A 15,000-nucleotide genomic window follows, 5' to 3' on the forward strand; every position below is an offset into this window, starting at 1 on the left:
GCGAAAAATCTATTTTTGGGTAAGATAGCCATGTCGTCCTATTGAAAAGTTCCTTTAGTAGCTTCCTAGTAGTCATATATACCCTTAGGAAGCTACTAAAGGAACCTTCCATCAAGACGACATGGCCTGAACCCAAAAAGTAGTCTTAGCTCCAAAAAAAATTAAGGATCATATAGATATCGTTGAGTTAACACTCTAAAATCAAAGTGCTTGCTAAATTTTCCATGATTTAATCAAGACTAGTTTGTTAGGCTAGTTTGTTAGGCTAGTAATAACTAGAAAATAAACATTGGCCAAACCTACCCTAGGCGCATGTCTAGTAACTACTATTCACTACATTTAAGTTTTTTTTTTTTTCGGGATAATAAACTATGAAAACGTTTGAGTTAACACTAAAATCACAGTGGTTGTTTAATATGCCATGTTTTTATCAAGAATAGTTTGTTATTATTATTACTAGCCAGGCTACAACCCTAGTTGGAAAAGCAAGATGCTATAAGCCCAAGGGCTCCAACAGGGAAAAATAGCCCAGTGAGGAAAGTAAACAAGGAAATAAATGAGAGTAAATTAACAATATATCATTCTAAAAAAGGAGTAAAAACGTCAAAACAGATATGTCCTATATAAACTATTAACAAAGTTAAAAAACAGATATGTCATATAAACTATAGAAAGACTCATGTCAGCCTCGTCAACATAAAAACATTTGCTCCAACTTTGAACTTTTAGGCTAGTGATGACTAGAAAATAAGCCTTAACCAAGCCTACCCTAGGTGCATGTCCACAAACCTTATGACAAGCAGGTTCAACAACCGAGTTCGACGGAGCGTTCGACCGTGTGAACCCCGTTTGAAGGCTCCAAGTTCGCACAAAGTCTTTTGGGGATGAAATCTGTCACCAATGGGGTCCTGGTACTAAGGTCGATTAGTATAGATAGGATGGCACTAAACAAGAGGCCATACAAATGAAATTCCAATGCCCTTCAAGTGAGATACGATAGCTTTAAGGCTCAAATTTTAGTCTATAGAATATAATTCGCTTTCAGTCTGCCTCCAAGCAAACCACCCATTTGGATGTGGGTTCTAGAACTAATAGTGTTAGTTTTGAGGGGTAAAAAAAAAAAAAAAAAAAAAAAATAAATAAATAAAAAACAAGACTGCTATAAATCTTGCCAATGAAAACTTGCATATACCAGAGGACTGTTTTGCCTGCTGGAACAACAACGGAAATATGTATATTATATAGAGTACACACGTATGCAATATTATATATATATATATATATATATATATATATATATATATATATGTATATATATACAATATATATATATATATATATATATATATATATATAATATATATATATATGATACATGCATGTGTATATATACATATATACAGTATATATATGACATGTATGTGTATATATATATATATATATATATATATATATATATATATATATACACATACATACATATATACAGCATATGCATATACTGTACAGTATAAACGTTCATATATGTATATATATATATATATATATATATATATATATATATATATATATATGTATGTATATATATATATATATATATATATATATATATATATATGAACGTTTATACTGTACAGTATATGCATATGCTGTATATATGTATGTATGTATGTATGTATGTATATATATAGAGTATATGTATGTATATACACATACATTTCATATATATACTGTATATATGTATATGTACACATGCATGTATCATATATATATATATATATATATATATATATATATATATATATATATATATATATATATATATATATATATGTATGTATATGGGTGTGCATTCATGAGTTAATGTACTAGCTGTATAAATCTTTTAAAAACACAACTTTCGTAAAAACGTTGGACATCATAACAAAATGAGTCGATCATTAACCAATATAAAGGACTTCTCTCTCTCTCTCTCTCTCTCTCTCTCTCTCTCTCTCTCTCTCTCTCTCGTTTGCAGGTACGAAATAGTTCGTCCAGAAGACAGAAAATGGGGAAACCTTCAGCCAGACGGAACAGTGACAGGTTTCATAGGAATGGTGGCACGGTGGGAAGCGAATTTTGCTGTTACGACAATCTCTATCACAGGTATTCACTGTCACAGGTCACCTCTATCACCTTTATCAAAGGTCTAAGGTCACCCTAATCACCTTTATCAAAGGTATTCACTGCCACAGGTCACCTTTATCAAAGGTATTCACTGTCATATGTCACCTTAATCAAAGGCATTCACAGACACAGGTCACCTTTATCACAGGTATTCACTGTCACAGGTTACCCTTATCAAAGGTATTCATTGTCACAGGTCACCTTTATCAAAGGTATTCACAGTCACAGGTCACCTTTATCAAATGTATTCACTGTCACAGGTCACCTTTATCACAGGTATTCAGTCACAGGTCACCTTTATCAAAGGTATTCACAGTCACAGGTCACCTTTATCACAGGTATTCAGTCACAGGTCACCTTTATCACAGGTATACACTGTCACAGGTCACCTTTATCAAAGGTATTCACAGTCACAGGTCACCTTTATCACAGGTATTCAGTCACAGGTCACCTTTATCAAAGGTATTCAGTCACAGGTCACCTTTATCACAGGTATTCACAGTCACAGGTCACCTTTATCAAAGGTATTCACTGCCACAGGCCACTTGATCAAAGGTATCCACTGTCATATGTCACCTTTATCAAAGGTATTCACAGTCACAGGTCACCCTTATCAAAGGTATTCACAGTCACAGGTCACCTTTATCACATGTATTCACTGTCACAGGTCACCTTTATCACAGGTATTCAGTCACAGGTCACCTTTATCAAAGGTATTCACAGTCACAGGTCACCTTTATCACAGGTATTCAGTCACAGGTCACCTTTATCACAGGTATACACTGTCACAGGTCACCTTTATCAAAGGTATTCACTGCCACAGGTCACCTTTATCAAAGGTATTCACTGTCATATGTCACCTTTATCAAAGGTATTCACAGTCACAGGTCACCCTTATCAAAGGTATTCACAGTCACAGGTCACCTTTATCAAAGGTATTCACAGTCACAGGTCACCTTTATCACAGGTATTCACTGTCACAGGTCACCTTTATCAAGATATTCACTATCACGGGTCACCTTTATTACAGGTATTCACTGTCACAGGTCACCTTTATCAAAGGTATTCACAGTCACAGGTCACCTTTATCACATGTATTCACAGTCACAGGTCACCTTTATCACATGTATTCACTGTCACAGGTCACCTTTATCAAAGGTATTCACAGTCACAGGTCACCTTTATCACAGGTATTCACAGTCACAGGTCACCTTTATCAAAGGTATTCACTGCCACAGGTCACTTAATCAAAGGTATCCACTGTCATATGTCACCTTTATCAAAGGTATTCACAGTCACAGGTCACCCTTATCAAAGGTATTCACAGTCACAGGTCACCTTTATCAAAGGTATTCACTGCCACAGGTCACCTTTATCAAAGGTATTCACTGTCGCAGGTCACCTTTATCAAAGGCATTCACTGCCACAGGTCACCTTTATCAAAGGTATTCACTGTCACAGGTCACCTTTATCAAAGGTATTCACTATCACAGGTCACCTTTATCAAAGGTATTCATTGTCACAGGTCACCTTTATCAAAGGTATTCACTGTCTCACATGTCACCTTTATCATAGGTATTCACTGTCACAGGTCACCTTTATCAAAGGTATTCACTGTCACAGGTCACCTTTATCAAAGGCATTCACTGCCACAGGTCACCTTTATCAATGGTATTCACTGTCACAGGTCACCTTTATCAAAGGTATTCATTGTCACAGGTCACCTTTATCAAAGGTATTCACTGTCTCACATGTCACCTTTATCATAGGTATTCACTGTCACAGGTCACCTTTATCAAAGGTATTCACTGTCACAGGTCACCTTTATCAAAGGTATTCATTGTCACAGGTCACCTTTATCAAAGGTATTCACTGTCTCACATGTCACCTTTATCATAGGTATTCACTGTCACAGGTCACCTTTATCAATGGTATTCACTGTCACAGGTCACCTTTATCATAGGTATTCACTGTCACAGGTCACCTTTATCAAAGGTATTCACTGTCACAGGTCACCTTTATCAAAGGTATTCACAGTCACAGGTCACCTTTATCAAAGGTATTCACTGTCATATGTCACATTTATCATCTTTATCAAAGATATCCACTATCATAGATCACCTTTATCAAAGGTATTCACTGTCTCACAGGTTACCTTTATCACAGGTTACCTTTATCACAGGTATTCACTGTCTCACAGGTTACCTTTATCACAGGTATTCACTGTCTCACAGGTCACCTTTATCACAGGTATCACTGTCACAGGTCACCTTTATCAAAGGTATTCACTGCCACAGGTCACCTTTATCAAAGGTATTCACAGTCACAGGTCACCTTTATCAAAGGTATTCAGTCACAGGTCACCTTTATCACAGGTATTCAGTCACAGGTCACCTTTATCAAAGGTATTCACAGTCACAGGTCACCTTTATCAAAGATATTCACTGTCTCACAGGTCACCTTTATCACAGGTATTCACTGTCACGGGTCACCCTTATCAAAGGTATTCACAGTCACTGGTCACCTTTATCACAGGTATTCACTGTCACGGGTCACCCTTATCAAAGGTATTCACAGTCACTAGTCACCTTTATCACAGGTATTTACTGTCACAGGTCACCTTCATCAAAGGTATTCACAGTCACTGGTCACCTTTATCACAGGTATTCACTGTCACAGGTCACCTTTATCACAGGTATTCACTGTCACAGGACACCTTTATCAAAGGTATTCACTGTCACAGGTCACCTTTATCAAAGGTATTCACTGTCACAGGTCACCTTTATCAAAGGTATTCACTGTCACAGGTCACCTTTATTAAAGGTATTCACTGTTTCACAGGTCACCTTTATCAAAGGTATTCACAGTCACAGGTCACCTTTATCACAGGTATTCACTGTCATATGTCACCTTAATCAAAGGCATTCACTGTCACAGGTCACCTTTATCAAAGGTATTCCCTGTCATAAGTCACATTTATCATCTTTATCCAAGATATTCACTATCATAAATCACCTTTATCAAAGGTATTCACTGTCACAGGTCACCTTATCAAAGGTATTCAGTCACAGGTCACTTTTATCACAGGTATTCACTGTCACAGGTCACCTTTATCAAATGTATTCCCTGTCATAAGTCACATTTATCATCTTTATCAAAGATATTCACTATCATAAATCACCTTTATCAAAGGTATTCACTGTCACAGGTCACCTTTATCACAGGTATTCACTGTCATATGTCACCTTAATCAAAGGCATTCACTGTCACAGGTCACCTTTATCAAAGGTATTCCCTGTCATAAGTCACATTTATCATCTTTATCAAAGATATTCACTATCATAAATCACCTTTATCAAAGGTATTCACTGTCACAGGTCACCTTATCAAAGGTATTCAGTCACAGGTCACTTTTATCACAGGTATTCACTGTCACAGGTCACCTTTATCAAATGTATTCCCTGTCATAAGTCACATTTATCATCTTTATCAAAGATATTCACTATCATAAATCACCTTTATCAAAGGTATTCACAGTCACAGGTCACCTTTATCACAGGTATTCACTGTCATATGTCACCTTAATCAAAGGCATTCACTGTCACAGGTCACCTTTATCAAAGGTATTCCCTGTCATAAGTCACATTTATCATCTTTATCCAAGATATTCACTATCATAAATCACCTTTATCAAAGGTATTCACTGTCACAGGTCACCTTATCAAAGGTATTCACAGTCACAGGTCACCTTCATCACAGGTATTCACTATCACGGGTCACCTTTATCAAAGGTATTCACTGTCTCACAGGTCACCTTTATCAAAGGTATTCACTGTCACAGGTCACCTTTATCAAAGGTATTCACAGTCACAGGTCACCTTTATCACAGGTATTCACAGTCACAGGTCACCTTTATCACAGGTATTTACTGTCACAGGTCACTTTTATCAAAAGTATTCACTGTCATAGGTCACAGTTATCATCTTTATCAAAGATATTCACTATCATAGATCACCTTTATCAAAGGTATTCACTGTCACAGGTCTCCTGCACCATCTTTATCAAAGGTATTCTTGCCACAGGTTACCTATATCATCTTTACCAAAGGTATTCACTGTCACAGGTAACCTTTATCAAAGGTATTCATCATTAAAGGGCTATTTTTATCTATTGGAGCCCTTGGCCTTATAGCATCTTGCTTTTTCAACTAGGGTTGTAGCTTAGCTAGTAATAATAATAATAATAATAATAATAATAATAATAATAATAATAATAATTACTCTACAAAAGTCTTGTTTGCCTCTAGCATAGGGGGAGCAAGTTATGAGACCATTAAAATGAACAAACTGAGAATCACCACTAAAGCTTAACAAACTTTGAATCACCACTAAAGCTTAATAAACTGAGAATCACCACTAAAGCTTAACAAACTTTGAATCACCACTATATCCTAACAAACTTGAAATCAAGAAACATTACTAATTCCTGGTCCCTACTGGCAGATACTCGAGCAACTGTGGTGGACTTCACCTTTCCTTATTACCGAGAACCTCTGTGTATATTCTCAAGAACCCCAAAACAGAAGAACAGAGCCCTGGCCATTCTTGCCCCGTTCACTTTCCTGGTAAGAGAGAGAGAGAGAGAGAGAGAGAGAGAGAGAGAGAGAGAGAGAGAGAGAGAGAGAGAGAGAGAATGTTAATGGTAAAATTTCCTAGATATTGTCTCATTATCAGGGCTCTATAAACATACAATAAATTCAAATTGCTAAAAGAATAAGTAATTACTTGTACAAATTTATCTAAAACATCAACTAAATTCTGATATTGGTTTATTTAGTGGTTATATTAGAAAATCTAAAATGTCCCCTAAGTAAATTTATATATATATATATATATATATATATATATATATATATATATATATATATATATATATATATACATATATATATATATATATATATATATATATATATATATATATATATATATATATATATATACAGTATATATATATATATATATATATATATATATATATATATATATATATAATACTCTACTTGAAACAGGTATGGATCTGCATCGTGATTTCAACCTTGGCTATGGGACCAATTCTATGGCTTTACTCCAAATTGTCACTTAGAAGTAGCGGCGAAGAAAATACCGAAGTCCCCCTTCGAACGTTTTCTTTCAATGTGTTTCGTAATCTGACCAATCAGGGAAACCTCTTCATTACTGAACGTTGGCCTCTGAGAATTCTTTTCTTCTTTTGGTATATCTTCTGCCTCAATGTGTCTGGTATGTGTTATATATATACATATATATATATATATATATATATATATATATATATATATATATATATATATATATACATATATATATATATATATATATATATATATATATATATATATATATATATATATATATATATTAATAGCTTTCCCCCATCACCTGTGGACGTAATGTAGAAGTCCACAGCTGATAAATGATAGCCACAGAGATAAATGTGTATTTTACATTAGTCCACATTTTTATAGCATTGTGAAACCTATTCAGCGTATGCACACACACACACACATATATATATATATATATATATATATATATATATATATGTATATATATATATATATATATATATATATATATATATGTATATATATACATATATATATATATATATGTATATATATATATATATATATATATATATATATAATTTATATATACAGTATATAGATTATATGTCCAAACATTTATATACAGTATATGGAAGTGCATATATATATATATATATATATATATATATATATATATATATATATACAGTGAGACCCCTCTTTAAGAGTAATTAAGAATACAAGCAAATCAGTATACGAACGACCTGTTATCAAGGATAATAGCATATACATACACACACACACACACACACACACACACATATATATATATATATATATATATATATATATATATATATCCATGAAAAATTGATTTGCATCTCCTCCTCTGCATTGACTTCAGCTCTGTATTCCGGATCGCTAACGGCTGTCTTGGCAATTCCTGCTTACGAGACACCAATCGATTCCTTGGAGGACCTCCCGAGGGCCGTTAAGGATGGCTACACTTTGGGAGTTATGGAAGATTCGAGTCACGAGTACGTTTTCAAGGTAATGGAAAAAATTCCGGGTTTCAAGGTAAAGGAAAGAATTCCCGTTTTCAAGATAAAGGAAAAAATCTGTTTTTAAGGTAAAGGAAAGAATTCCCGTTGTCAGGGTAAAGAAAAATTCCCGTTTTTCAAGTCAAAGGAAAACATTCCTGTTTCCAATGTAAAGGAAAACATTCCTGTTTTCAGCGTAAAAGAAAACATTCCTGTTTTCAAGGTAAATGAAAAAAATTCCCGTTTTGAAGGTAAAGGAAAAAATTCCTGTTTTGAAAGTAAAGGAAAAAAATCCCATTTTGAAGGTAAAGGAAAAAAATTTCCCATTTTCAAGGATAAGGAAAAGTTTCTAATTTCAAGGTAAATGAAAAAAATTCCCGTTTTTCAGGTAAAAGAAAAAATTCTCGTTTTCAAGGTAAGGGAAAAATTCCCGTTTTCAGGGTAAAAGAAAAAATTCTCGTTTTCAAGGTAAGGGAAAAATTCCCGTGTTTCAGGGTAAAAGAAAAAATTCTCGTTTTCAAGGTAAAGGAAAATATTCTCATTTTCAAGGTAAAGGAAAAAAAGTTCCCATTTTCAATGAAAGAATTATCACTAGAAGATGAGAGATTACAGTTTTCCCTACTTTTTATGAGGAATTTTAGTTTACAAGAGCAAGATTCACTTTCCAATGCCAAGGATTTGAGTATAGAGGGTAAAGGACCACCTTTCAATCTACCTAACCTAACCTAACCTAACCTAACCTATCCCAATCTAACCTAACCTAATTAAGGTTAAGGAATCCTGATTTAAAGTACAGAAGCCCAGTTTGAAATGTGTAAAATTTTCGTGTCAAAAATAAAATTCCCAAAAGGGGGTGATTAACATTAGTTTTAAAAATGGGTGATTATTATGTTTTAAAAATATATGATAGGTCAGTTTTAAAAAAGTGATTAATGTGTTTTAAAAATGGGTGATTGATGTCAGTTTAAAAAATGGGTGATTAATGCAAGTTTTAAAACTGGGTGCTTAATGTTTTAAAGCTGGGTGCTTACTGTTTTAAAACTGGGCGATTGATGTAATTTAAAAAATGAGTGATTAATGTAAGTTTTAAAACTGGGTGCTTAATGTTTTAAAGCCGGGTGTTTAATGTTTTAAAATTGGGGATTGACGTAGTTTAAAAAATGGGTGATTGATGCGTTTTAAAAATATCATTTCTACAGGAGGCCGAGGATGGGATCTACCGAAAAACCTGGGATTTATTCAACCATAAGGATAGATCTAAGAGTTTCGTCAACAGCCCCAAGACTGGAATCAACTGGGTAAAGTTTCTGAGATTATTATATCAGGTCAACTTCATATGGTGATGCCATGACTCCAATATAGCTAGTTTGAATATCTTAACTCTTTTACCCCCAAAGGACGTACTGGTACGTTTCACAAAACTCATCCCTTTACCCCCATGGACGTACCGGTACGTCCTTGCAAAAAATGCTATAAATTTTTTTTTTCATATTTTTGATAATATTTTGAGAAAATTCAGGCATTTTCCAAGAGAATGAGACCAACCTGACCTCCCTATGACAAAAATTAAGGCTGTAAGAGTAATTTAAAAAAGATATACTGCAAAATGTGCTGGGGAAAAAATAACCCCTTGGGAGTTAAGGATTGGAAATTTCCAAAGAGCCTAGCGGTAAAAGGGTTAACTCTTTTACCCCCAGGCTATTTGGAAGTTTCCAACCCTTAACCCCCAGGGGTTATTTTTTTTTTCAAGCACATTTTGCAGTATATTTTTTTTAAATTGCTCTAACAGCCTTAATTTTTGTCATAGAGAGGTCAGGTTGGTCTCATTCTCTTAAAAAATGTCTGAAGTTTCTCAAAAATTTATAAAAAAATATGCAAAAAAAAAAATTGTAAATAGCAGTTTTTTGCAAGGACGTACCGATTCGTCCATGGGGGGTAAAGGGATGAGTTATGTGAAACGTACCAGTACGTCCTTTGGGGGTTAAGTAATCCTGAAGTATTCATATAGCATTGCAGCTTCATCCCAGATTTTACAGTGTCTATTGATGTTCTCACTTAGGGTTTCTATGTATCTACACAAAATCTCATGAAACTATTATACAAACAAACATACGTAGCCCGGTGGTAAGTCACTGCACCGTCAGTTTCTTTGGACAGAGATCGAGTCCACGGACAATCAGAAGCCCTTATCATAAAATTAATTCTCCCTTGGGTCTCTGATCCCAAAGTAGATAGAATTCGATATTATGAGTTATTTGTGGCTTATATGAATATATATATGTCACTGTAACTGTTGTTACAAGTTTCCTGGGCCAGGGTTCGATTCCCACTCGGTCAGAAGCTATTGTCTTTAAGTGGTTCCACCTGGGGCTCTAATCCCGAGGTCGGTAAGAGAATCAAGGCATTAGTGTATCAACATAAATATTGTTTTTTTGAATATATATATATATATATATATATATATATATATATATATATATATATATATATACATATAAATATATATATATATATATATATATATATATATATATATACATATATATATATACACATATAAATATATATATATATATATATATATATATATATATATATATATATATATATATATATATATATATAATACCACATGTATATCATATGTAGTAATCACGAAAGCTGACTAGTGATGAACATAATATATGTATTATAGCCACAAAAGGAAAATGAAAAAGACTTGTTTGGAGTTAGTACTTCCGTCCTATTAGTGACATCGACGGTGGAGCTAGTCCGAAAGTACTAACTCCAATCAAGTCTTTTCATTTATCCTTTCGTGGCTACGAGATATATATATATATATATATATATATATATATATATATATATGTATATATATATATATATATGCATATATATATATATATATATATATATATATATATATATATATATTTATATATATCATGTTATTCAATGTATGCATGGTATAAGTTACATGGAATAATTATCTAAGAAATAATAATCAATCATTGATGTTAGCATGCGCAGGCTCAACATTGCCGCTTACCAGTACATACAGAGTTTGATGTTTTTATTTTTTCGCGAGCGAAGCGAGCGCACGGCAAGGCAAGAACCATTAGATTTTCTATTATTGTTGTTGTTTTTTACCTATTACAAATATTGAATAATTTCTGACGCCATAAATGAGATCGCATACCAAAGCGACACCTACTCTATAGTTTTTTAGCTTTATGATTGAGGAGGTAACATATAAGTAGCTCTTACTTCATATTTAACAATACGTACTGGATGGTACTCTTTGGGAAAATCTGAATTTATAGGATGGGCAGAACACTACCCTGAGGAACACCAGATATCATACTCATACAGTATATTCATTAATGGTGCTAAGAAAAGACCCTGTTTGAGGTTTAAACAAGGGTCTCATGATTAATGTGGTCAAAGGTAGCATATATATATATATATATATATATATATATATATATATATATATATATATATATATATATATATATATATATATATATATATGCCCTTGGGCTTATAGCATTTTGCTTTTCCAACTAGGGTTGTAGCTTGGCTAGTAATAATAATAATAATAATAATAATAATAAGTGAAAGTTGCCCAATGCAAATTAGAAATAGAGATATGAAAAATAAACTACAGATGATAAATAACAACGAAAATAAACAGAATATCTTAAGATAAAAAACCTACACGAGTTCAAGAACTAACTCGTCTTTCTCCCTCGTCAGGTTCTTGAAAAAGATTTCGTCTACATCGGACCGAAGACCATCACGGAGATCATCGCTATGAAACTCGGTATCCAGAAATTCCATATCGGTCGCAGTCTCTTTTTCACGGCGAATATAGCCGTGCCATGTCCCCCGGGGGCTCCGTATGTTAACACATTCAGCCAGACGTAAGTAATCAACAGCAACTGGGGAAAACACACACACATAAATACACATATATGTATATATATATATATATATATATATATATATATATATATACATATATATATATATATATATATATATATATATATATATATATATATATATATATATATATATATACATATATATACATATATATACATATATATATATATATATATATATATATATATATATATATATATATATATATATATATATATATATATATATATACATATATATATATATATATATATATACATATATATATATATATATATATATATATATGTATATATATATACATATATATATATTTATATATATGTGTATACACGCATATTTACATATATATTTATGCATACACACACACACACACACATATATATATATATATATATATATATGTATATATATAAATATATATGTATATATATAAATATATATATATACATATATATGCATATATATACATATATATGCATAAATATATATATATATATATATATATATATATATATGCATATATATATACATATATATATATATATGTATATATACATATATATATATATATATACATATATATGTATATATATACATATATATATATGTATCATATATATATATATATACATATATATACATATATATGTATATATATATATATATATATATATATATACATTAGAATTATAATATATAGGGACGGGACGAGGGGGCTGGGAACCCCCTCTCCTGTAAAAAATTCCTGCGAGACATCGACAAGGAGATGGAGCTGGGGGGAGAGTGACTGCTCCCCGCACTCTAGTTTTGGGGTGTTTTAAATGTGCGTGGATGTAGTACGATAGAGAGTAAAAGATGTGAGACTGGAAGTATGTTTAGAAGTAGAAGGATGGATGTATTGGCCTTGTGTGAGACAAAGATGAAAGGAAAGGGTGAAGTGATGTTTGGTGAAATGTCTGGTAGAGTGTCTGGGATTGAAAGGGGAAGAGCGAGAGAGGGGTGTGGCGTTATTGCTGAGTGAATGGATGACAGGTAAAGTAGTGGAATGGAAGGAGATATCATCTAGGTAATGTGGGTAAGGGTTAGGTTGGGTAGGGAATGTTGGGCGTTTGTCAGTGCGTATGGGCCAGGTAGTGAGAAAAGTGAAGAAGAGCGGAATGAGTTCTGGAATGATTTAACTAGGTGTGTAGAAGGACTGGGTAGAAGGAATTATGTAGTTGTTATGGGTGACTTAAATGCTACAGTGGGCGCTGGAGAGGTAGAAGGTGTCATTGGTAAGTATGGCGTGCCAGGTGAAAATGAGAGTGGTGAGAGACTGGTAGACATGTGTGTTGAACAAGAGATGGTAATAAGTGCTAGCTTCTTTAAAAAGAAAGATAAAAATAAGTATACATGGGTAAAGAGTGGCAAATGGAAGAGTAGTAGAAAGGGCATTAATGGATTATGTGTTGGTAACTAAAAGAATGTTTGGAAGATTGAAAGACGTGCACGTGTTTAGGGGTATGGCTAACGGTATGTCTGATCATTTTTTTGGTGGAAGGAAAATTAGTTGTAGCAAAAGAGTGGGGGAATAGAGTAGGTGGATGTAAAAGGGAGGTAGTGAGGATTGAAGAGCTAATAAAACCGGGGGGTAAAAAGTAAATATCAGGAAAGGTTGAAAATGGCATATGATGAGGTGAGAGTAAGAGAAACTGGTAATTTAGAGGAGGAGTGGAAGTTAGTAAAAGAAAATTTTGTTGGGATTGCAAGTGATGTATGTGGCAAGAAGGTTGTTGGAGGCAGCATGAGGAAGGGCAGTGAATGGTGGAATGAAGGAGTGAAGATGAAAGTGGAAGAGAAAAAGAGGGCTTTTGAAGAATGGCTGCAGAGTAATAGTATAGAGAAGTATGAAAAATATAGAGAGAAAAAGGTGGAAGTAAAGCACAAGGTACGTGAGGCAAAGAGGGCAGCTGACCTGAGGTGGGGTCAGGGATTGGGTCAGTCATATGAAGAGAATAAGAAGAAGTTTTGGAAAGAAGTGAAGAGAGTAAAGAAGGCTGGCGCAAGAATTGAAGAGACAGTGAAAGATGGAAATGGAAGGTTGTTAAAAGGAGAGGAGGCAAGGAAAAGGTGGGCGGAATATTTTGAAAGTTTGCTGAATGTTGAGGATAATAGGGAGGCAGATATGATTGCTGTTCCAGGTGTTGAGGTGCCAGTGATGGGAGATGAGAATGAGAGAGAGATAACAATAGATGAAGTGAGGAGAGCACTAGATGAAACGAGAGTAGGAAAAGCATCTGGTATGGACGGTGTGAAAGCTGAGATGTTGAAGGAAGGGGGGTGTGACTGTACTTGAATGGTTGGTGAGATTGTTTAATATGTGTTTTGTGTTGTCAATGGTACCAGTAGATTGGGTTTGTGCATGTATTGTACCACTATTAAAGGGTAAGGGAGATGTGCATGAGTGTTGTAATTCAAGAGGTATTAGTTTGTTGAGTGTAGTTGGTAAAGTGTATGGTAGAGTATTGATTAATAGGATTAAGGATAAAACAGAGAATGCAATCTTGGAAGTACAGGGTGGTTTTAGAAGAGGTAGGGGTTGTATGAATCAGATTTTTACAGTTAGGCAGATATGCGAGAAATATTTAGCAAAAGGTAAGGAGGTGTATGTTGCGTTTATGGATCTGGAGAAAGCATATGATAGAGTTGATAGGGAAGCAATGTGGAATGTGA

At 33.6% G+C, this 15,000-nt stretch overlaps 1 protein-coding gene across 1 annotated transcript in view; it reads left to right on the forward strand.

The window, feature by feature from the left end:
- LOC137616444 (glutamate receptor ionotropic, kainate 2-like) overlaps window positions 1–12,264 on the forward strand; it is an 18,807-nt gene extending 6,543 nt beyond the window's left edge. The window contains exons 5-10 of the mRNA XM_068346202.1: window positions 2,064–2,145; window positions 6,669–6,790; window positions 7,238–7,466; window positions 8,199–8,344; window positions 9,534–9,632; window positions 12,094–12,264. Coding sequence (XP_068202303.1) covers window positions 2,064–2,145; window positions 6,669–6,790; window positions 7,238–7,466; window positions 8,199–8,344; window positions 9,534–9,632; window positions 12,094–12,264 — 849 coding nt within the window. The remainder of the gene's footprint in view (window positions 1–2,063; window positions 2,146–6,668; window positions 6,791–7,237; window positions 7,467–8,198; window positions 8,345–9,533; window positions 9,633–12,093) is intronic.
- Window positions 12,265–15,000: the final 2,736 nt, after the last annotated feature.

Source organism: Palaemon carinicauda, chromosome 2 (assembly GCF_036898095.1).
Source record: "Palaemon carinicauda isolate YSFRI2023 chromosome 2, ASM3689809v2, whole genome shotgun sequence".
NCBI classification, from domain to species: domain Eukaryota; kingdom Metazoa; phylum Arthropoda; class Malacostraca; order Decapoda; family Palaemonidae; genus Palaemon; species Palaemon carinicauda.